This window comes from Perca fluviatilis, chromosome 9 (assembly GCF_010015445.1).
Source record: "Perca fluviatilis chromosome 9, GENO_Pfluv_1.0, whole genome shotgun sequence".
Lineage (NCBI taxonomy): Eukaryota > Metazoa > Chordata > Actinopteri > Perciformes > Percidae > Perca > Perca fluviatilis.
The window spans coordinates 24,709,341-24,733,539 of record NC_053120.1 but is presented as its reverse complement, the minus strand read 5'-3'; the positions used below and the strand labels follow the sequence as shown (position 1 = coordinate 24,733,539).

The window sequence follows — 24,199 nt, the reverse complement described above, 5'->3', positions numbered from 1 at the left end:
GAAATGGTGTCTTTTATTCGTAAATTCTCGTTACACAAACTGCAAATATCCTTTACCGACATTTTGCTTGCTTGCTGAGCTAACGAGCTACGCTTTGCCTGCAGCAGCAGGGGTAGCCTGGCTTGTGGTTGTATTTTCATACCCTTCGTTGATCTGATTGGTTGATTTGGCCCGTCTATCACCTTCCCAAAAGTTCTCAAATGGAAAGTTCCCAGATGGATATGCCGAAGCAATCCATCTGACGGAGTCAGGTTAATATTGTGTTGCATTGGACCTAAATGTCAAGCTGCTCACTGGGAAAGTTCTCAGTGCTCCAGATGGCCAGTCAGTCATTGGATAGAAGTCCAAAATGTAACACCATGCACATTTTTGAGACGTCACACAAATGTAATCTTTAATCTAAGAAAGCAATAGCAATGTTTAAATAACATAGGTTAAATTCCAGTTAGTATTCAGAAATTCAAGAAGCTTTATTGCTATGCCATTCTGACACTATGACATTTCTGCATTTACTTTAAATGTGTCCATGTTCATGCTATGAGAATGTTTTATGGTAAGCAGTAGGCAAAGTATCTCATGTCTCCTTTGTAAATGAAAAAGTTAAAATATTAAACAATTGAGCCAGGCTAAACCAAACTAGCCTTAAAGAAGGAGGCCCCAGAGGTGTCACAACCAGGATTTGGAGCCCACTGGGAAAGGTAACGCCATGAAACGAAACAAAACAAAAAGTACAAAGAAACTAACTACATCACAGTTTGCAGCCTGAAAAAAGATATCGGCAGTGGACCATGACATGTCATCTAAAAGCCAAAAATCAATTGAATTTCACTAAACCCTGTCACCCTGTCATCCTGTGACATAATCATGAGTAGTGATGATAGAAAAAAAAAATTATAAAAAAATGTATTTTTTATGTTAGAGCTACTCAAAGCGGGAGGTTGCGCAGATTTCATATTCACGTGGTGCCAAAGTGATGCCAAAGCGAAAGTCCATCACAGGCTTGACCCCAGCAGGCATGGAGAAGGTGAAGTGCTGCATAAAGGAGGTGAAGAAGAGGAAAAGATGCATCTTGGCAAGGCTCTCCCCCAGACATGCCCGCTTACCTGAGACAGGAAATCAAACAAACAAACTGGAAATTGCTTTAACACACAGTTATGGCCCAGAAGTCAAACTAATTGAAGACAAAATAGTCATTCTAGGGCCTTTTATAGGAAGTAGAACTGCTGACTGTTCTGGTAACCGTTAGAAAAAGTGTCCTGTATTAGTGGAGGAGTTATGATCCTTGGCCTCTATCTTATCTGTGTTCTCTTCTTGATCATGAGAGTTTCCTCTGGGCCAATCTACAATCATTTTGTGAGGAGCACCTTAGTGTATGCTGGGACAGGCTCCAGAGACTAAAACCTGAGATTGTTGCTCCTTACCAGTAGAGAAAGGGATGAAAGCAGCTCGCTTCACAAACTTGCCCTCCTCGTTCAGAAAGTGTCCTGGATTAAAGGTGTCGGGCGTCTCCCACTCATTCTTGTCAAACAGCACCTAGGTCAGATTGGGGATTATGAAAGCTCCCTGGTGATTGACATTGTTATGACAATTCATACAGATGCAACATGGTAAGGATGTGACATAACAATTGCATTCAAGAACTGACCTTTGGGATTGTGTAGCCTCCCAGCTGGATGTCCCTGTTGGTAACACGAGGCAGGCTGAGAGGAACTATGTTGCCAAACCTCTGGATCTCGTGTAAAACAGCATCGGTGTAGGGCAGGTTTGCACGATCTTCCATGGATGGCTGTCTGGACTGTCCAATCACTCTGTCTATCTCAGCCTGGACCTTTGCTGTGCAACAGGAAGGGAACAGACAGAAGTTGAAACAGTATTTCATCAACGAGCTGCGAAAGACTAATGGAGAGATAAAGCATAATGTAGCACTGCCACGTTTGTGAATAGAAAGATTTGTCATCCTTTTGATTTGCAACCCTGAACCATTCATAAGAGGATTTAGAGTAGTTTTTACAGGAATATGTTTGTTGTACAAAATTTGTCAGAAATGTGAAGGGCCCTGGCGATTACACAATATTTGTCACCTTGGGAGTAGAAGTAGTTACATGATGTATCTAATTTCCTTACCTTGAATCTCGGGGTACTTTGCCATGTAGAGGAAAGCCCAGCGCAGGGTGGTGGATATGGTCTCAGAGCCGGACACAAACAGATCCATGACACATATAACCAGGTTTTCCTCATCAAAAGCATTGCCAGCCTGCCCATTTCTCTGATAATGTATACAAATACATGTGTTAGAACATGCTGAGTTTAATTTAGAACAACTACATGTCAGCGCTATTACAGCCAGTGCTATACTAATTGCTGATGGTTACTTAAAGTGTAAGTTTACCCCAAAGTAAAAAATACATATGTTTCCTTATCTGTAGTGGTAATTATCAATCCAGATTGCGTTGGTGTGAGTTGCCTAGTGTTGAAGATATCGGCCATTTTATCTTCTCTAGAATATAATGGAACTGTGCCACTCAGTTTGTGGTGCTCAAAGCGGCAAAACTATTTTTTTTTGAAAGACTAAACAGAAATGTCTCTTTCCTTACTCAAGATAATCCACAGACCTGGTTTTGAGTAGTTTCACGGAGGAAATGTATATCAAATGTTTGGCGCTTTGAGCATGTCAAGCCGAGTGACAATAATGGTCGATATCTCCAACACTCGGCAACTCACACCAAAACACTTTAAATTGATAAACGGCACTAAGGTAAGATAAAAAAAAATATTTTGGGGTGAACTGTTCCTTGAAGTAAGTAAAGTAAAAGTAAAAAACAAAAAGCCTTTAATCTAGGCTTGTACCTTGAAAAATATTTAAAACTCTTTGCTTTGTTAGATTACCAGGAGTGTATGCTGTTGGAAATAAGGCATTAAAAGATAGGGTTGTTATACAGAGGCCTTCACTTTTCAACACATAACAGCAAGAAGTGATGCGACGAAACATCAAGTCAGTGCAACACAATAAAGCAACATGGCATCATGGCTTTGCGTAAACATACACGCCAGTTTCCTAAAGCCAAATGGGGTGTTCAGCTATCCACGTGTATGTCTACACTGTATACATCAGATGTAAACATACCCACCACGTGGCCTCGCCACGTTGCGTGTTATCGCGAGAACGCGATGTACTATCGCGAGAACGTCACACGCCTGTTAAAAAAAAAAAAAAAATGGTTGGGTTAGGAAAAGAACACAGGGAAAGGCTTTAGTAACAAAACAGTGACAAAAACACGGAAAATAATGACGAAAACACGCTTAGGAAAACAATAAACGGTTGGGTTTAGGAAAACCATTGCACAACTGTGCATTCACTACTTACTGTACCTTTATAGCTATTGAAGACTTTTGCACAATATGCAAATTCATCCAAGATGATGGGTTGAAGTGACTTCTTGCCAAATCCAAAATAGTGTTGAAAATGCAAAACGCCTCTGCTGCTTCCATGTGTTGCCGTTACTGAAAATTAAACCTGATGGGAAACACATCAAAAGTAGGCTTACATAAAACAGGATGTACATGTTCAACAAAACTTTTGTTTAATTTTGCTTTAGATACCATTTTTTATTTTATTTTTACAGTGATGTTATTTTATTATCAATGGTTAAAATATTTTATTTTGTAACTGCTAAGAAATTGGCATAAAAATTTTTGTTATTTTGTGTGAAGTACACAAAAAGGAAAGCTAATAGAACTTCTCTAATTAATTATAATAAAATACAATAACACTTATTGTGGGGAAAGCAATCCATCACACAGTGTATTAGAGTCCTGCACGGGCCCTTGTTCGACTGATAATCAGAATTTTCGGCTCAAGCCGTGTTTTTTTTCACCGTCCTACCCATAACACAGTCTAGGTTACGATTGCAGCCATTAAAGTTGTTCAGTTTTGTTTTAGTTTGAAGTGAGGTTGTATTGTCATCCTATTTTATATGATCATTCTAATAAATTTTGTATTTAGGCTATATCTGAACAATCTATATGTAGCTAGGGAGTGATGAACTTTACTCTTGGGGATACTTATATAGGAAAGGGCCACAGGACACATCTGGCATGCATTATCAACGGGCCCCCAGGATGTTGAGATAGAGCCAGTTGGTACGAAGCCATTGGGTCAGTTACCGAACCCACCCTAAGTTATGCAAGAATAGATATACCGCGTGTTAACAGCAGAACCTCAGAGTAACTTTTGAGAATCTGGGAAACTGGCTCACCGGCTCTTCAGAGCTTGTAAATTCGATGCTTGGAATTCCTTGTTGTAAATAAACCTTTATTTTAAATCAAGAAACAGTGTCGGCCAGATTCCTCTCTACACAGCAACACATCATCGATACCATATAAACAACAGAAGTCACTGATGTAATGCCATTTATTTATTTTGTAAGTGTTAGTAGGCTCAGTGAAACGGAGTCCAGCGCGAGGGAGACCCGACTCAGAGGAGGCGACGTTAGAGGTTAGAGGTTAGCGTCTCCACGGAAGGGGACAGTGCCCACGGATCCGCTGCGCCACGCATGGATGAAATAGTAAATAGGACTAGGTACAGTAACAGAAATATGTGCCGAATTAAGACCCAGTGTTTGGTGGACCGGGGTACACCTTGTACACTTAATAGCCTCAAATCATCCACGGGATCAATTACACATCACATGAGTTTGCCCACCCGACACAGCGTTTGTTCCTGGGGAGATGGATCCGTGCGTCCCGCCTCCTGTGCGCCATGGATGTCTGAGGCTCAGCTACTGTATACAGGCAGATTATATCTTTATAGTTATAACTATAAAGATATAATCTGCCTCTTCCCAGCATTAGCACAGCACTTTGCGACGATGGTTAGCTTGTTACCTATGACGATATATGCTAAATGTAACGTCTTTTTTACATTAGCGTGTGACTGACCTATTTAGGTGCGTTTTGAGATGCCTGATGAAGTCCGACGTTGTTGATCCGGCATCATTTATCTTGGTGCCACATACCTTGCATGTAGCTGTTGGCTTACTTCCACTGTTTACGAAGTTATTGAAAACAACTCTGCACAACTCTGGGAGGACTTGGTATTTTCTGATTCAAATCTGCAATTATTTTTTGTTTTTTGGTGGTAAAACCGAAACTTGTCAGGGCCGAAAATGAATTCGGCGCAGGTGACCTTTTTTTCGGTGGCATAACTGACAGTGATATTTATATGTATTGGTATTTACCTCAAAAGCACATTAAGCTAAAAGCAAGGTCACTTCTTCGGACTTGCGAGTGCTGTGAAATCGATCGTATGCGGTTTGCTCACGTAGCCTGGTGGTGTGGTGGTGAAGTGCAGTCATGCTGCGTTCATGAGGTATGGGACAGTCGCAGTAGCATGGTCTTGTGTTGTTTTAAGCAGTGCAGCACACTCATAGTTTCTTTTAATGTACTGGATGTCTAAAACACAAAATAGAGACGTCTACGGGCTTGCGTGTGAGCTCTGGTGTTAAAATTGGCCCCACAGTGTATTCATTCAACAAAGCATTCCTATATGAGTGTCACAGGAGTCACAATAGTAGTGAGTTGAATGCAGGCTTTGTTACATCCTCTTACCTCATCCATGGGACACATCCTCCGCCAGAGGGACGTATGGGCGGTCCTCCAGGCTGTCTCCCTGATTTACCAGAGCTTCTTTCAGAACTTCAAACCCATTTAGCACCACCATCCATGTCTGGCCTATTCGCAAGCTGAACACATCTCCATATCTCCCTGCAAACTTTAAGTGTTTTTGAGAGAGGTGGAAGAGCATGGTGTTTATAAAACAGGTAACACAGTGCCATCAGTTCACCTGTTGCATTTTCAACGGTATATTTTGGACATCTATTAATCTAACTGTGTAAAAATTTCATGGGTCCTGGTAAAATCCACATTTAATATGTTGCCCACAATAGGAAATGTCGTGGGTCCTGGATGGAAGCTGTCCGGCTGCCGGGTTTTAATATAATCTGCAGTGAGGATGAAAACTGCAGTGAAGAGCAGCAGATTTTTGACATTCCAGTCAACATAGGATCCAAATACAGGAACGATTGAATCTTTAATCATATGCTTTTTCTCTTTTTGTGCATCTGGATTCACGTCAGATGGTTGTTCATGCTGTAGTTTTCTCTGCTTTTTAAAATAAAAAATAAAAACTATTTTGAAAATTACAAATTGCGCTGGTATTTGTAATGAATCACAGATCAGGGCCAGATGAGCCCCAGATGTAAAATATGAGTCTGGGCCAGATCCGCACCACACGTCATGGCATAATAACTGTACTGGGCCAATTCTGGCCCAGATCTGTCTCTGATCCATAATTCCAACCTGTTCCGGTATTGGGCCGTTGGAAAGGATGAGCCCGGCCCAGGTCCGTTTAGCGGATCTGTGCCAAATGCTAATGAAGACCTGGTCCAAATCTGGCCCAAATACATTTTGCTGTCTGGGTGAAGGCAGGACACATTCAGAAACCCGTATCTCACTCAAAACAGCATGGCAAAACAGCACTTTTTCAAAGTTTGTATGCGTGTGGAAGCACCAAAGACACAAAATAAGACCCCAAATCCCAGAAAAAGTGTTTCCTTTCATAATATAGGCACTTTAATATAACAAACAAAAAATGCTCCAAACATTTGTTAAAATAAAATAAACTTGGGGTGGCCTCTAGCTCACCCAGTAAGAGCGTTCACCCCATGTTGGCTGAGTCCTGCAGCGGTGCACGTTCGAATCCGACCTGCTGCCCTTTGCTGCGTGTCATTCCCCATCTCTCTCCCCCTTTCCTGTCTATCCACTGTCACTACTCATTAAAAAAAGGGAAAAGCCCCAAAAAATAAACTTAAAGGGGTGATAGAATGCAAAACCGATTTTACCTTGTCATAGTTGAATATCGACAGTTCCGTGGGTAAATAGGACACTCATAGAAGCTCAAAATCCCAGTGATACCCCTTTACTATGAAAATCTCATAATTTGAAACTGCCACTGAAAACTTACGTAAGCATCTCAAGACCTGTACCTTTGTCACGCCCATGGGTGTATTAAGAGAATGGTCACACCCCAACATTTACATAGGCTACACAACTGATCTGAGATCAGGTAGTCTTCTGGATCTAGGTCGCGCAGATCTGCTATTCCATTACAAAATTCACTTCTGAAACTTTTTTATGCGAGAAATCAACTATGTAAAGCTCAAATATGGTCCGTTTTACAAAAATTGATGGCTAATTGCAAATTTTGTCCGAGTTCAGCGGCCGGTGCTGCCTGTGTTGTTGCCTCAGCGCCTGGCCTGCCTTCCTTCACAGACCCCGGCCTGCTGTGAGGTAGATGGAGCTCAGTCACGGCTGGCAGCCCACAGCACTCCAGGGTCCGCGCAAAGTCACAGTTTTTTGGGCTAATGGACTACCAAACGCCACTACTCTGACAGAGCTCCAGGGCCTGCAACTCCCTTCTTCCTGCTAGCTAAATGCCCGGTGTATGTGAGTGAAAGCGCGGTCAGCGAGCTTGTTACGCCAGCAATCTCTTACCACAGGTTTCAGTTAATCTTTTAATGTGTGTAATTATAATGTGTTGAGTTATTTAAACAAACGATTGGGGAAATAAATGCCATTTGTCCGCAAGTCTCATTGATAGAGCCTGCGGCTGGATGTAGCTCTATCAATGAGAGCTACATGAAGTACCCCGAGATTCAGGGTAGAGTCCGGATCGGCCGAATCGTGGCCGGCCCGTGTCCGACAGCCGTGTCGAACCCAGCCCGAGCCCAACATGCATTAAGAAATTTGTGTCCGAGCCCGACCCGAGCCGACACAGTTAAAATCAAAAAATTTTCCGTCATACTAATGACACATGTAGGCTACGTTTGTGGAAAGCTTTTATTAAGAAACTGTAGGAAGGCATTCGGAAATGTCAACAGATGAGCGCATCAGCGCACACGGGGCAACAAGCACACGTTAATCAGCTGTTAACATGTTCAATGGGTTAACCTTTCCTGATCGCTTCGTTTCCGACCGTGATCAGAAAACCAGGAGAGACTGGCTACCTCCAGGGCCGACGTTATAACATGAATAACCCCTAACTCTGCTCCGGTTGCATGAGCTACAACATGCATGCTTCCTCTTTCTCTAGGCTATCTCTCTTCTGCCCACTTACCTCACACACTCACACACACTCACTCACACACACTCACTCACACACACACACACACACGCACGCACTGACCTCTCTTAAAAGGAGCCGCAGCATCATTTTACAACAAATGCCTTATCGCGCTGATGTGACCGAGCCCGACCCGACCCCGACCATAATTTCTAAATATCTGTCCGAACCCGGCCCGGCCCGTCGGGTAGCCTACCGTCGGGACCCGTCGGCCAGGAACACTGACCAACCAACAAAGCTCTCTTTAATCAATAATGTGAAAATTGGTGACACCAAAACAAATATATTGGTGGTAATTTTTTATGTGTGAAATTAGATACATCATGTAGCCTAACTACTTTTACTCCCAAGGTGACAAATATTGTGTAATCGCCAGGGCCCTTCAAATGTCTGACAAATTTTGTTCAACAAACATATTCCTGTAAAATCTACTGTAAATCAGGGTTGCAAATCAAAAGGATGACAAATCTTTCTATTCACAAACGTGGCAGTGCCACATTATGCTTTATCTCTCCATTAGTCTTTCGCAGCTCGTTGATGAAATACTGTTTGAACTTCTGTCTGTTCCCTTCCTGTAGCAAGGTCCAGGCTGAGACAGTTCTTGAATGCAATTGTTATGTTACATCCATATCATGTTGCATCTGTATGAATTGTCATAACAATGCCAATCACCAGGGAGTTTTGATAATCCCCAATCTGACCTCGATGCTGTTTGACAAGAATGAGTGGGAGACGCCCGACACCTTTAATCCAGGACACTTTCTGAACGAGGAGGGCAAGTTTGTGAAGCGAGCTGCTTTCATCCCTTTCTCTACTGGTAAGGAGCAACAATCTCTGGTTTTATTAGTGTCTTTACCCATCTTTACAAGAACCTGGAGCCTGTCCCAGCATACACTAAGATGCTCCTCACAAAATGATTGTAGATTGGCCCAGAGGAAACTCTCATGATCAAGAAGAGAACACAGATAAGATAGAGGCCAAGGATCATAACTCCTCCACTAATACAGGACACTTTTTCTAACGGTTACCAGAACAGTCAGCAGTTCTACTTCCTATAAAGGCCCTAGAATGACTATGTTGTCTTCAATTAGTTTGACTTCTGGGCCATAACTGTGTGTTAAAGCAATTTCCAGTTTGTTTGTTTGATTTCCTGTCTCAGGTAAGTGGGCATGTCTTGGGGAGAGCCTTGCCAAGATGCATCTTTTCCTCTTCTTCACCTCCTTTATGCAGCACTTCACCTTCTCCATGCCTGCTGGGGTCAAGCCTGTGATGGACTTTCGCTTTGGCATCACTTTGGCACCACGTGAATATGAAATCTGCGCAACCTCCCGCTAAGAGTAGCTCTAACATGAAAAATACAAAAAGCAATACAATTTTTTCTATCATCACTACGCAGGATAGTGTCACTGAGTGACAGGGTGACAGGGTTTAGTGAAATACAATTGATATTTGGCTTTTAGATGACATGTCATGGTCCACTGCCAACATCTTTTTTCAGGCTGCAAAACTGTGATGTAGTTAGTTTCTTTGTACTTTTTGTTTTGTTTCATTTCATGGCGTTACCTTTCCCAGTGGGCTCCAAATCATGGTTGTGACACCTCTGGGGCCTCCTTCTTTAAGGCTAGTTTGGTTTAGCCTGGCTCAATTGTTTAATATTTTAACTTTTTCATTTACAAAGGAGACATGAGATACTTTGCCTACTGCTTACCATAAAACATTCTCATAGCATGAACATGGACACATTTAAAGTAAATGCAGAAATGTCATAGTGTCAAAATGGCATAGCAATAAAGCTTCTTGAATTTCTGAATACTAACTGGAATTTAACCTATATTATTTAAACATTGCTATTGCTTTCTTTCATTAAAGATTACATTTGTGTGACATCTCATAAATGTGTATGGTGTTACTTTTTGGACTTCTATCCAATGACTGACTGGCCATCTGGAGCACGGAGAACTTTCCCAGTGGGCAGCTTGACATTTAGGTCCAATGCAAAACAATATATACATATTTTCAGATAAGCCCATCCCCCGCTGACAGGTTTAGTGGGTAACTTTAAAAATCACTTGACAGTGGCACATGAATCAGATTATCTGTGAAAAAAATCATCTTCCCCTGCCTCCGCCTAGTGCTCCTTATTGTATTTGCAAGTTTCCAACCCGCTCAAAGATAAACAACCAATCAGAGCTGAGGAGTCTCATACCACAGTGTCAATGACTGCTCGTGAACTGCAATCAAACTGTAAAACTAGCAGTTCTGATCAAATATAAGTCTTTTTTTTGGTTCCCAGAATGTTTTTAATATACAAACATTCTAAAGATGTTTGGTGATAACCTTCTTAAAATGTTTAGTATTAACCTAGTTAGAAAATTATGCCCCAACATTCTTAAAATGTTTTCAGTTACACATTTAATGTACCCAGAATGTTATTTTAGAATAGGATATGCTTTAACCATTATTCAAATGTTTTTTGGTAACATTTTGTTAAAATATTTTAACATTATTTCACAACCTTCCTGTAACTGTTTTGACACAAAATTCCTGTGCATCTGATCACTGTGAGGAATTTGATAATTTACCTAACTATTGGAATTGGACTATTTACACAAGAATAAGGTTGTTATTCAAAAGCCTTTTAACGGAATTACTTTTTCATTCATTTATTTTTTGTGTGAAAATAATAAACCCTTCGCATATGAACACCAAGTGAAACTCAATTGTTTTTCACTTTGCGTCACTAGGTGGCAGTATTAGACTGAATGATATGAAACAATTGCATAGAGAGGTCGTGACAGGTCTGTAAATGATATTCAAGACATAACAGCAAACAACTAGGCTATGTAGCTAGTGGAGTATTGGCGTCCTGAACTGAGAATGAAGTCCCACTCCCTCTGTGTTGTAATCCAAGCTACTCTGTTTTGGTAGTTGGTCCGGCCACGTTTGCATGCGAGTCCTTCACTTTGGTTGGTCCGTTGTTGTCAGCCTCTCCCAGCCAATTACTTTAGGTGTCCATTCTAACTTTACCTGGGTCCTGCCCATTTCCAAGCAAGATTGACAAACAAAAACTGAGAGAGAAGAGGTTAAGGTCCCTTGGCTGATGCAGCCAGATGTTACAGTAGAAACAAATTATTAATTTATTCCTGTTAATACACAGTAATTCTAGTTTATCAACCCCATTAACGTGTTTGTGTGACAGTTTATTTTTATTGGGAATAATCCTTGAAGTGAACTCTTTGAGTACTGTAGCCCCTTACACTTAGTCATTATTACAGTCATTATTATTTGACAATCATTGACGAGTTCACAATATTGACACCATTTTGTAAAAAGAGAACGTTTAATAACTTTCAGCTGCCATATACAAACATAATAATGAAACCATTGTACATTTTATATACTGAGGAATATTTCTCATGAAATGTAAACATATGACTGTGTACAGAACTGATTAAAGATAATTGTCAACATACATCACAGATCAAATAACAGCCTTTATGATATATTTCCCCTTTATATTTCAACATAGAGGCTGCCCTCAGAGACGCCCTCGCACCTATTCAGTTACATTTCATTTTACAGCTTGTCTCATTTTAGTTCTTGCTGTGTTGCACAAAATGTTTTTTTAATGACAAGGAGCTTTTATATAACATTGCTCATCTGCCCTTCCTCTCTGGACACTGGATTTTGTAGCCCACCCTGTATGCCTGCAGGTACACACGGGCCTGGTTCATCCTGGAAACACAACCACAGAGCATGTATTAATATTATAATTACACTCTGATCTAACTTTCTATGTGTTAAAATGATGGTCAACCAAATGCTACTGTAACACACCTCTCACATTTTCTTATGCAATAATGTTTTGTCATAAACATGAATAACTATTTACAATTCTATTTATGAACATTACATATAGAAGAGAAAACTCCACCGTTCTGCTACTCCAAACAAATGACAACTTCATGACCTACTTAATCCAGATCTAGAGGATGTAATAAGAAAACAGGAAACCTGTATTTAGTGCAAAGCTGAACTCCCAGGGGTCCACAGCGGTCCACGTAACTCTCCCTAAACGCCTTTCGGACGGCTCGAGCCATGCTGACCACCGTGGTGACCACAGGGCACGTCCTAGGACACACAAACACATCCATGAGAATAAGTCATAATAGCAATTTGAATCATATGGCATTCTGAAACCTACACACATTTCATCATCTGCTCAACAAATTGACAAATAACAAAGCAGTATTATTGGTGTTTTTAACATTTATGGTAATTATCTTGACACTAGGTATTTATGTAGCTTCTTTGGTCTTATCCACCATTGTGAAAAGATGTAAATGTACACTGCCATTAACTGTAACTATTAGTCTGGGTGGGGGCTTTTAGATTGACCTTATATGGAAAACAGTGAGTGTGCTCAATTGTATATTTGCATAGAGACACAGTCAACACAATGGATTGCACCAGAAACATTATGACTAGACTAGACTTTTCAGGATGATTCAGGCCCTGTAAAGTGTGCCACAGCTGTATTGATGTTGTTACAGTTGCCTAATCACATATAGAGCATGTTGAAAGCGGTAGATCACATAATAGGTAAACGGTTGTACACCATTGATATAATGTGCTTGAGTAAAAATAACTTTCATTGAAAAAGCAGACCGGTAATGAGCAGTAGACAGAGCACCATAATTGGTTGGTTGGTTGATTGGTTTTATTCAAACTTACAGTCTCTCACAGCGTAGGCCTGCAGTGCCCTCAGGACAGGTACAGGTGTTGTGAGGACTGCATGTGGCCCCGTGTTGGCAGGGCGGCACACAGGGGGTGGTCACCGCTGCAGACACACCACACAGCAAGAGTCTTAATGCAAAGTGACAGCAAAGAACGGTCTTTTTAACACACACACACACACACACACACACACACACACACACACACACACACACACACACACACACACACACACACACACACAGACACAGACTTACCTGTTTCACAGAGACTTCCGGTAAATCCTTTTTCGCAGCGGCACCTGTTGAGGCCCACACACACTCCACCGTTCTTACAAGGTGTCTGACACTGAACAGGCTCTGAAGGAGACAAAAAGAACAGTAAAGTTTGTGGTAGAAAGTCACAGAGCATCTATTACTGTTAGTGTATTGTAGTAGTGAAGATTGGTTATTTTATTTTGAATTGGGACATCAGTATGACTAGTATAGCAAACAGGAGCCCAGAACAGTGGCCAAGACTAGCTGGACTTCACACTGACTGGACTTTTTGTTTTGTATGTAACATGACCCTGAGGAGGAAAGTGCTTCTCTACTATTTCAGATCCCCTTAAAAACTAATTTTGCATGCCTACTGACTACACTTTACGCTGTGGTGTTGAACACTTAAAACAGTAACTTACTAACAGTAAGCCTTCACAGACTCTGATGCTGCTTTGGAATGATGTGCACAGCTCCATCGACAGCATACCACACATTTTTGGCTTGTAAAAGTTCAAAATAAAGCCATGTCTACTTGTGACTAGGACTGCCAAATACTTTATTGATTACTTGCTTGGTCTACAAAATGTCGGAAAAAATAGTTAAAAGCCAAATAGGACTTCTTCAAAATGCTTGTTTCGTCTGGAGAGCAATTATAAACCCAAATGCATTCAGTTTAATTTAATACACATACAAGACAAAGAAAAGCAGGACATCTTCACATTTGATCGGCTGGAAGGAGCAATTTTGTTTTTCTTGATAAACTATTTAAATGGTTTATTGATTATTTAAGTTGTTCCCATAAATGTACTGTTTATTGTTGAATCGTTTCAGCTCTACTTGTGAATCTCATGACAGTAGTTGTGAGCAGTTTAACCTAAGATTTTTCCCCTATCAGATTGTTTATTGAAACATTGAAAGGTTTGTAGAGCACTGAATAAGTATACAGTACTTCAGAAAAATGCAGAAAAAAGTAAGAAAAGAGAAATAATTATAGAAAAAGAAAACATACAGAAAAAATATTTTTTCCCCCCTATGTGTTGTTTCCCCTTAGATTTTTGTTGGGACTTATTGTTTGGGTCCCCAGGCGGATGGAATAACTGCCCTAATATATCATTATATACTGTATATATATATATATACACAGAACTGTACATTTTGTATTTTCCATTCCATTTTGCTCTTGGGGGGGAATTGTTGGGTCTCTGTAAATTACAGTGTGGTCTAGACCAGCTCTATCTACTCTAAGTGTCCTCAAATAATGATGTTATGATTTGACACTAAATTCAATTTTATATTTTTGGTCCATAAAGCCATTTTTAGCTCATAATTTGATGTTTCGAACTCTTCACCCGCGAAGCAGAGTAGAGCTTTTATCTCCTCAAGGAGGAAGTTGGCTTACAGACTGCAGTCAATGACGTTAATGCACAAAAGTACAGCAATAGAGAAAAAGACAACAATCAATACAAAAAAGTACACGCTGTTGTCATTGTCACCCAAAACAATCTACAGAAAGCAGTGTAGAGAAGAAGAAGCCAAAAACCAGGGAAAACTCTGCTGCATCCACAGCTGGTAACAACCCAAATACCATTTTGTTTAAAAAGCCCAACAGCTAACGGAATAATGGAACCTCATATATCAGTTAGTGCCTCCTCTTGGGAGGTAAAACCTGAGTCCTGATGGAAGCAAATTAAACTCAGTGTGTAAAAGGTGCAGGGATTGTGTAACGGGTGCCGGAGCAGAGAACAAATTATGTATCTCATCAAAGAAAAAGCCATTAGAAGTTATGTGGTATATATTGCGTTTTATGTTTTACATAAATTAGAGAGGCAACAATTCTCTTTTTTGAAGATGATTTGTTATTGATAATAATTTACTATATTGAAACACTGGTAAAACATGGGTCTTGTATGTAAAATGCATGCTGACTAATATTTCAGTTATGTAACAATGGATAGATACAGATACAGCGAGTGTTATCTCACCTATCTGGCAACGAGCTCCTTGCCATCCACCAACACATATGCATTTGTCGACATCTGCACATCTTCCTCCGTTTTGGCAGGCAGGAGTGCACAAGGCTGCAAAACACACACACGCACACACACTTGCTTCTTTGTTTTTCCATCATGGTATAATGCATATTTCAACAGGCAGTGCTGCTAACAAGCATGGAGGCAGGGAGGTATAAATGACTAGCTACCCCCCAGAAATACCTGCATGCCTGGTGTAACTGATGCCAGATGTGTTGGTGGTTTTGTTACTCACGCAAGAGGCACTGGGGGCCGGTGTAGTCAGAGGGACACTGGCAGGTATCAGGCCCCACACAGCGACCACCGTTAGCACAGGGCAGCTCACACACCGCTGACAGAAAGCAAAAGGAAGTGACCATCTTTGCATGTTTGCTTATGCAACATGCTTTGTTTACTCAATGTAACTTATAACCTCCTGTGTTTATACAGTGTCTCTACAGCGCTTGCTTGAACAGAAGTGGGGCAAGTCTTTATTAATGTCAGAGATGATGTACCTGTGTGGCAGCCCGCTCCGGTCCAGCCAGGAGGACACAGACACTTGTTCCAGCGCATACAGCTGCCTCCATGGGCACAGGGTGGGGAGCACATGGCTGAAATACACAATCAACATGGATCCATTTCTCACAGCAGCTGCAAATAACTGTGCTATTAACAATCACATATATGTTATCCATGTACAACAGTCAAAGTTTGTACCTGAGCATCCAAGTCCAGGGTAGCCTGGAGGGCAGTCACAGCTGTTTGGGGCCACACACACTCCGTAGTTCTGACAGCGAGGGTTACACACAGCTGGAATTGGCAGAAAAGTCAATAAGTAATTTTTTTAAATATTTATAACCCCTTAAAAAAGCAAGAATAAAGCAATTCCTTTGCTAATATTGTTGTCTGCGATATTACAGTAGATGTTTGAAGTTTGACTCACGCTGGCACTTGGTTAGGTCATCAGTTCGCACTTCATACCCCTTCCTGCAGGCGCAGTTAAACCCACCAGGATGGTTCACACAGAGATGCTCACAGCCTCCGTTCGTAAAGTCCCCGCACTCGTTCACATCTTATGACGAAAGACAGTGGGATATTTCAACAGGCAGACATTTCAAAACAGTGAAACAATCTGTCGTATGTAGATTGTTTATTTCCTTTTGGGCTGAGTGACCAGCGAAGCTTGGCTGTGTGCACACCAGTGTATCATCCAAGGAAATGTGGCCACAGCTGGACCATTCAGAGTCATCTCATCAGTCATCCCATTTCTTGTTGTTGTTTGCAGGCATTTAAACCTTCCCAGCTCTTTACAGTTTTTTTTTAATCTGAAGGATTACACCAAAAAATCTGTCTCACCCACGCAGCTCCTCTGGTCCTCGTCCAACTTCCAGCCTGCTCGACAGGTACACTGGACCTGGCCCTCAGCCCTCACGCTACAGATATGGTCGCAACCACCATTTCTCAGCTTGCAGGATGTAACATCTGTTCAAGTAAAAAAAAATGATTTTAACATGAATATTTACAGATTATTACAGTGTTTTGGGCAGAGCTGAAAAGATTGATTCGTCAATTAATAGAAAAATCAATAAATCTGTCATTTTTCAAGCAAAACATAATTAGAATGATAAAAGCTATTGTTTGTAGCCTTTTAAAACATTTACTATTATATAAAAGAGATACTGTAATAGAAAGCATACCCAGGGACCGTTGAATAAAAGATTGTTAGAATGTATATTCTGTGCTAAAGTGCTGCATGTGGACCTTTTTTTCTTAAACTGATATCTGGGCTACAGTGAGATCACGGAAAATGAAAAATATAAGTAATAAGAAAAGCAGTTTGAATTTTAAATAGGTGCAATTTATACTCATACATACTATTCACTTTTTACTCAAAATAACGTGATGTAATGAGAAACGTACTGCTGCAGGTGAGGTTGTCTGTGTCTAGCAGCAGAGGAGGAGGGCAGTGGCAAGTGTGTCCTCCTGGAGTGTTGGTGCAGGTGTGAGAGCAGCCGCCACTCTGGAGTTTACATTCATCAATGTCTGAGCACACACACACACACACACACACACACACACACACACACACACACACACACACACACACACACACACACACACACACACACACACACACACACACACACACACACACACACACACAGGTTAAAAAAACTTCTATTGGCACCTTTATCTCTGCTGTGCAACTGATACCTAACTGAGTCTGGCTTTGTCATCTCACTAACAAAAAATGTGCCCTTAGGACATCCACTTACGTCTCAGCAGAAAAGACGCACACACACACACACACACACACACACAAAAAGACACACACAAAATCAGACAGTGTAACACATTCATGGCAGTTATTGTCTCTTCTGCAGCCTGTTTAAATTAATAAAATGAGTAGGTACATAGTGAGAAATGAATGTCGGTAAGTGACTGACCCACACAGGTGTGGCCATCAATGTGCAGCTGGTAGCCGGGCCTGCAGGAGCACTGGAAAGATCCCTGAGTGTTGACGCAAATGTGCTTGCAGGTCCCATTAAGTGCCAAACACTCATCCACATCTGGGGGATGAGAGACTATTAGTTCACATTTTTACACAATACGCTTCATGTGTTGTAAAAAAACACCTGTTGCAATTAATTTCAGCAACTGCCTCAACGAGCATGGAGGGCCAGGTAAGAGCGGTTTGCAACAGAGGACAAGTTAATAAAAGGGCAGCTTGTTTGTCAAGGAACCAAAACTGGTACTGGCTTTTAAGGATGATACACTGAAAAGAAAGAGACGATCCCTTTGATGATGGAGCTCCCTTTCACTTTAGTGCAAATTGGGCATTACAGTTCATTTTGTATGCAACATATACATTCTTTCACATGCTTTTTTAACTAAAGTAATTTTAATTTGTTACAATGGCTCCGCTGTATAGTTGCTGTGCCTTCACCTAGCCTAGTTAGGTGGAATCACACTTTTACAAGTCAAGTGGCAATGGCTCCGAAGGTAGAACGCGTTGCCCACTAATCCCAAAACCCTCCCCTGCCCCTCCTGTCCACATGACAAACAAGACACTGAACCCTTAGTTGCTCCCTATGGGCAGGCCAGCACCTGGCATGGTAGCTCTGCCACTATTAGCGTGTCAGTGTGTGTGTGTGTGTGTGTGTGTGTGTGTGTGTGTGTGTTTAATTGAAGGCTTCAAAAGAAAAAGCAGTCCGCCTTGCATTTTGCACCCTTCAAAAAGCGCACTGTCTGACTGGGGCCTAAGTCTCCTGGTTCTAGAAAGAGTGGTATAGATCTTCTCGTCTAACTCACGGCAAGAAAGCGAACACGCATATTTCTCAAAATGTTGAACTATTCCCTTCATCACATAAAAGTTGGTGTCAATCGATCAACACCCTACTCCTGTGTTTTACCTGTGCAGTTGAGTCCATCCTGGTCCAGCTGGTAGCCTGAGGCACAACGGCAGCTGTACCCTCCTGGTTCGTTGGAGCAGTTGTGTTGACAGTGGCCGTTGTTTAGAGCACACTCATCAATGTCTGTAAACAAGAACAATGCTGAAGGACTGGTGTCTGCTGAGTGCTGTGTGGCCAAGTGCTGATGGAAACAGTTGTTTGCAAGTATCCCTGGCGGACACTCACAGGATTATTTCGGATCATTTAGTGATACTGAGCACCACTGATGTGGAAAACACACACTGCTTACCCACCAAAACAAGAGTGTCCATCTCCATTGAAGCCCTGGTAGCACTGGCAGAAATAAGAGCCAATGATGTTGCCACAACGAGCGTTGGTGTCACACCCGTGACCACCTGATGCACATTCATTCTCATCTGGAAAGAGATTTAATTAAAAAAATTAAAAAAACATTAAATCCATTCGACGCTCATTATTTTGTCAATCGGGATCATTTGAATGCAAGGCGTAACAGCAAGCATTAAAACATGAGCACACAAAGAAGATGACCCCGTCTACAGGAAACAAAGTTTTCCGTGGAGGGACGTCAGCACTAATTGCTTACCTTCGCAGTGTGTGCCGTTTCCCCGGTAACCTGGTCGACAAACACACTTGTAGGTCCCAAGCGTGTTCTCACACACACCGTGACCATCACACACTGCAGGACTCTCCGTACATTCATCCACATCTGGGACAGAGGAAGAGAATGCTACATTCTTACAGTATATCATATATATAATATATATATATTTAATTTGCTTGTTTTTCGTGCAATGAACCCTTGAGTTACTAAATCCTTTTCATGTCACTAAACCCTAATCAAGTCCTAGTAGGCATTACAATATTGTCCCTGAAACAGTATGGGGAGCTGTTGTATCAATATAAGACAATATTTTCTTTTCCCTTTTGTCGAACACCACATCCATTACTTTCCTGTAGCAGTTTTGAAAGAAACTGTAATTATGGAAGTATTAGAATATGGGTAAAAAATAAGACCAAATTGCAAGAAACTCTTAAAAATATGACCTTTCCAAACACTCCAAACTTTGCTTATGATTTGGTTACCTTGACATTTTAACCCCTGAAAAAGCAAGCAGCCTGTGTTAAGCATTAAAAGCACATCATACCTTGACACACGGTGTAGTCCGGACACACAGGACCTGAGACCAGAAGTGCAGAAGAGTCACATAGAAGATGAAGAAAAAAAAAAGTAGACAAATAGAGTATTGGGAAGATTTTAGAGGGCGGAAATTAGTCATTAAAGGAAAGGTGAAGGAGCAGAGAGAGAGGAAACAAGAAAAAAAAAAAAAGAGTAACAATGCAGGCAAGCAGCAAAGCAGATTAAAGCTCTCTATTCCAAAGCCTTTCTTCCTGTCAGCAGAGGTTATTAAGTTGAGGCAACTCCAAGTGAAATATGAGAAACTCACAACACCAGTTCAAATCTGGACATCAGTCTCATCCAGCTGTGGTGAACCTTCACGCTAGACTTACCAATACAGGCGAGGGCCTCTGCTCTGAAGCCTGGCTGGCACTGGCACACGAAGCTGCCGTGAGTGTTCACACACACGTTTCCTAGCTCACGGCGACACTGCTCCTCGAAGCTGCACTCATCCACATCTACCGAGAAGAAAAACCAAGAACTATAACTTAACAGCCTTGTGTGGATTATACAGTACAGCAATGTTACAGAAATATAACAACATCTAAACATCCAGTCAAACAGTTGGGGAAGACTTTTTTTTAAGACTATTTTTGCCATTTTTTGGCCTTTATTTGATATGACAGCGGAAGACAGGGAAGGGGGGAGAGAGTGGGGGACGACATACAGCATACCGCTGGTTGGAATTGAACCCAGGCCACTGCGGTAAGGACTGAGCCTTAGTATATGGGGCACACCCTCAATCAGGTGATCTACCAGGGCGCCCCAGGGAAGACTTTTTACCTCTCACTGCTACCTCAGTGGAGGTGCTCCAGGTACACATACTAGATCAAATGCTTCTGAACATACATTTTCCATTGTACATCCACATCCGTCATACATACCAGATGTTGACATCAGCCTCACCTACACAGCTTTGTCCATTAAGAGCCATTACATATCCTGAAGGGCATGAGCAGATGAAGGAGCCAGGGGTGTTTTTGCATTCAGCATCACCCTGACAGGCCTGCAGGCCCGTCACTGCAGCCAGAGCACACTCGTCTATATCTGCAACACCCATAAGGCAGACATGCATTACGACCATACCACATAGGGCTAAAATAGTACAGATAATCTCCTTTCAACATGCTCTCTACAGTACATGCTCTCTGCCTTTCTCACTATCACACACACACACACACACACATGCTGACAAACCCTGGCACCCTCCAGCACCCATCAGGTAACCACGGAGACAGCTACACGAGTAAGAGCCGGGGGTATTAGTGCAGCGGGCATGGAGACCACATGGTGCTGGCCACTCTCCTTCACATTCATCAACATCTGTGGTAGAGTAGAGTAGAGAGAAGATGATGCATTGCATCTAACTGATATCACTGTATGCAACCAAACCTAAAACAGGTACTACATGTGGTATATTGATGGATAATATTTCGTATAGCATTGAAATATCTAATGCCTAATTCAGGGTTTTCCTTAGGTGCAGCACCCAAGCTGTTTGGTGACCACCTAAGATGGATGAATGTAAAAATCTATGTGCGCATCAAAAATAACTAAAAGACTCAAATCTAAAGGGTGTAGTTAGTCCCCAGTGGACGTCTTTAGCAAGTTTAGTCTTTAAGCTTTTTGAGTGTTATGTTGTAAAGGGAGTAGAATATAGTTGAAACAAGTATTGTTTTCTAAAGAATGGTTCTGCTACTTTCCTTGAAATTAAGGAACTCTTCTGTGTCACTGATTGCATTTTGTTTGGCTGTGTATTATTGATGAATTCTGCAAAAAAACAGTTAAAACAGTTTAAAATGCAGAGTAGAGACTTCCCAACATCGTTGACTCATTTGTATACAGTAATTACACTTATTTCTCTAATTGAATGCAGTACTGATTTATTGATGTTCCAATGTTACACACAGCACCTTCAGTTAAACGCTGGTGCCGTTCGCTGATGCTGCCCCCTCTCACCTTTACACCCTGCAGCCCCCTCCAGAGTGAAGCCCTCAGGGCAGGTACAGTTGTCACCATCCCTCACCATGCCGGATGGACAGCCGCAGCCTGTGCTGCTCTCCAGCATCACCTGGTTTCCCATGCACTGAGGAGCAAGACTGGGGCTCGGGGAAACTGTGGTAGTCAAGGGAGCTGCTAATGTAAAAGAAAAAAAAATGCAATTTAAGGAGAAGCTGAAAGGGCAAAAGAGAACCCAGCAAAAGTTAAAAAAAAGAAAAAGAAAAAAAGAAACTCACCTGTAGTCGGTGTGTGGCTCGGTGTCGTCTCGCTGAGGTTTCTAATGGCATTCTCAGTCACCTGAACAGAAGAAACCATCATAGTGAGTTTAATTTATGCAAATTACAAGTAGGGCAACAGGGAAAACTTTAACACTAAGATCTCTTTGATAGCATGGAGGGTTTCCGTGGTCACTGGCCTGACTCTTGATGAGCTCCACCTCTGTGTGTTTCAGGACTTCATTTTCCTCAGGGCTGGTCAGAGGCTCAGACACAGACAACACCAGCAGCAGGGCCGACAGGAGAGTCCTGAGGGGAGTCATTACCTGAATCTGAGTGGAGATAAGGAGGTGTGTTTTCTGAGCCACCAGCAAGCCAAAGAAGAACAGCCCATAGAGTGTTTAATAATGTAGAAAATGACAGATGAGAGCATGTGACTGTGACTGTGACAGAATTACTATGAAGGTGAATGAGTTTGTAGAGAAATTGTACTCATGTGAATTGTGTGCAGCAGTCACAGCAGCCAGCAGCCAGACAGTGGCATGTCCAGGCAGGCAAAACAACATAGGGGTTGGCGCACCCTGTTATTAAGTTAACATCAACCCCCTGGGCTGTCTGCACTGAACAAAAGAAACATAGGCTACAGTTGCTGCAATACAGCTATGTTTTAGATAAAGTGTGAGTTCTATTTTAAAATGTGGGAAAGCAGCGGTGTTTATGGAAAACTTCTGCAACAAGAAACTGAAAAACCATACATACGTCATTGGGACTAACATATAGAGCAATGATGCGATACAAAAGTGTAACAAATGTAGCCGACTTACCCGGGTTAGATCTACTGTCTATGCACTTATGAACGGATTTGATACCAGAAGATAGACGGAGACAGCGAGTTATCCAAATGTCAAAATGTTTGTCCTGTCTTCTCCAGATGCGGACTCGTGCAGCCGCAAGTCAGCTATGTGTCAGTACGGGGGGGGGCATGTACACTACAGCAGTGACTCTACATCCTGTCCAGGAACTCTGCACTTCCCATTCCACAAATCCCAAAGCACCGCAAGAGAAGAGCAGCCCTGCTTTGGACCCTGACATGGAGAGGTCATAAAGCAGTCAGGAGGCTCGGTCAGCCAGGGAACATGAGGTCAAAGAGACTTCACAAGCGAGTTCATTAGGTTAAAAAGACTATTACACTCTGCCTGATGATGCAAACATCTGGGGGTTTCAGTGACATATTTGGATGAACTTTTCTTTAGGAGGTTTAGAGTAAGCTCATAAGAAGGTATTTTTCCAATTGGGCTTCATGATATTATACACTTCTTTAAAACCCTGCTTGAGTTGGTATAATTTTATCTATGAAGCAATTCTGTGTGAGTTACTGCATATACTGAGATGGAAGAGTGAGCATTTATGTTTTCTGCTCTAGCAGCCACTTGGAATAATCTGCAAAAGAAATGGATGAATATGATACCTCTAGCAGAATGCAAGGCTTGTAAACTCTACAGCATGTCTCCCTTGTTAATTGTGTCTCCCCTGCAAAAGAGGTTTCCAACCCTCAATGGGACTAACCTGGTTAAATAACGGTGAATTGCACATATTTGTCAGTTAACTGGAGGAAGTCTGGTCCTCTGCTGCTGACCAGTGAGCATTTCTACTGGACGACATCAGCGCCTTGCTCAAAGTGCAGCGTTACCGTTCCCATTTTCTGTCCAGATGTTGTATATCTAAACATTATCTTGAGTGATCTGTCCAAATTTCTCAAGTATATTAGAACTCATCTTGTATGGTTTGCCAAAAAATGTGTCAAACAGGGATTACTGTAACAAAAATTTTAAATAATTTTCAGAATCAAGTAAGACACACACTGAACAGCATGGAAGCAGTAGTTTATTGTTGTGCCTGTAGCTGTGACTTTTTAAATGTCTGTACTCTTTTGTATGCAGACATCAAAACAGACTATGTGAAGAATCTACTGTAATGGTTGATGGTTTTTATTTGTTTTCCCCCCATTGGAAACCATTAGAAATCTTCTGATGGTTTCTAATGTTTCTCCTCTCCACCACCAGGGTTATGCAGACACTCCTCCACAACATAACAGCTATCTAAATAAGCTCAACAGTAAGATTTGGAATATAACATATGGTTTATACAACTATTAATATTTTTAAATGTTTTAATATGTATTTAAAC

At 41.6% G+C, this 24,199-nt stretch overlaps 2 protein-coding genes across 6 annotated transcripts; both read right to left on the bottom strand.

Annotated features, from left to right (window-relative positions):
* Positions 1 to 380: 380 nt before the first annotated feature.
* LOC120565988 (cytochrome P450 2J2-like) lies at positions 381 to 4,744 on the bottom strand. Of its 2 annotated transcripts, none has more exons than XM_039812166.1 (6): positions 4,703 to 4,744; positions 3,370 to 3,514; positions 3,129 to 3,195; positions 1,646 to 1,833; positions 1,422 to 1,533; positions 381 to 1,103 (listed from the first exon to the last, which is right to left on the bottom strand). In XM_039812166.1, exons 2-6 carry the CDS (start codon positions 3,487 to 3,489, stop codon positions 922 to 924), a joined length of 669 nt encoding a protein of 222 aa, XP_039668100.1. In that variant the 5' UTR covers positions 3,490 to 3,514; positions 4,703 to 4,744; the 3' UTR covers positions 381 to 921. The 2 variants fall into 2 exon arrangements, with proteins under 2 accessions (XP_039668100.1, XP_039668099.1); XM_039812165.1 differs by lacking the exon at positions 3,129 to 3,195 and adding an exon at positions 2,125 to 2,266 and having other exon boundaries at positions 4,703 to 4,739.
* Positions 4,745 to 11,441: 6,697 nt separating this feature from the next.
* Positions 11,442 to 23,013, bottom strand: si:ch211-221n20.8 (neurogenic locus notch homolog protein 1). Of its 4 annotated transcripts, none has more exons than XM_039812160.1 (23): positions 22,837 to 23,013; positions 22,213 to 22,344; positions 22,034 to 22,094; positions 21,756 to 21,932; positions 20,982 to 21,119; positions 20,703 to 20,843; positions 20,129 to 20,254; positions 19,765 to 19,797; positions 19,203 to 19,325; positions 18,892 to 19,014; positions 18,599 to 18,721; positions 17,633 to 17,755; positions 17,106 to 17,228; positions 16,542 to 16,667; positions 16,129 to 16,257; positions 15,903 to 15,995; positions 15,701 to 15,796; positions 15,442 to 15,537; positions 15,159 to 15,254; positions 13,174 to 13,275; positions 12,914 to 13,019; positions 12,194 to 12,310; positions 11,442 to 11,914 (listed from the first exon to the last, which is right to left on the bottom strand). In XM_039812160.1, the coding sequence occupies exons 2-23, from the start codon at positions 22,333 to 22,335 to the stop codon at positions 11,836 to 11,838; spliced, it is 2,454 nt and encodes an 817-aa protein (XP_039668094.1). In that variant the 5' UTR covers positions 22,336 to 22,344; positions 22,837 to 23,013; the 3' UTR covers positions 11,442 to 11,835. The 4 variants fall into 4 exon arrangements, with proteins under 4 accessions (XP_039668094.1, XP_039668095.1, XP_039668096.1 ...); XM_039812161.1 differs by having other exon boundaries at positions 21,756 to 21,929; XM_039812162.1 differs by having other exon boundaries at positions 11,443 to 11,914; positions 20,994 to 21,119; positions 22,837 to 23,012.
* Between the last annotated feature and the right edge of the window lie 1,186 nt (positions 23,014 to 24,199).

Bases quoted from the DNA above. Each gene is read 5' to 3' on its own strand.
- LOC120565988 (XM_039812165.1), bottom strand. From the start codon at position 3,489: ATGGAAGCAGCAGAGGCGTTTTGCATTTTCAACACTATTTTGGATTTG. The intron at 2,267-3,369 runs GTACAGTAAGTA...ATACATTATCAG, and splicing joins AGTCTTCAATAGCTATAAAG to AGAAATGGGCAGGCTGGCAA. The intron at 1,534-1,645 runs GTCAGTTCTTGA...AATCTGACCTAG, and splicing joins GAGGCTACACAATCCCAAAG to GTGCTGTTTGACAAGAATGA.
- si:ch211-221n20.8 (XM_039812160.1), bottom strand. From the start codon at position 22,335: ATGACTCCCCTCAGGACTCTCCTGTCGGCCCTGCTGCTGGTGTTGTCT. The intron at 15,255-15,441 runs GTGAGTAACAAA...TGTGTTTTGCAG, and splicing joins CGGCCCCCAGTGCCTCTTGC to CCTTGTGCACTCCTGCCTGC. The intron at 11,915-12,193 runs GTTTCCTGTTTT...TTGTGTTTCCAG, and splicing joins CAGCTTTGCACTAAATACAG to GATGAACCAGGCCCGTGTGT.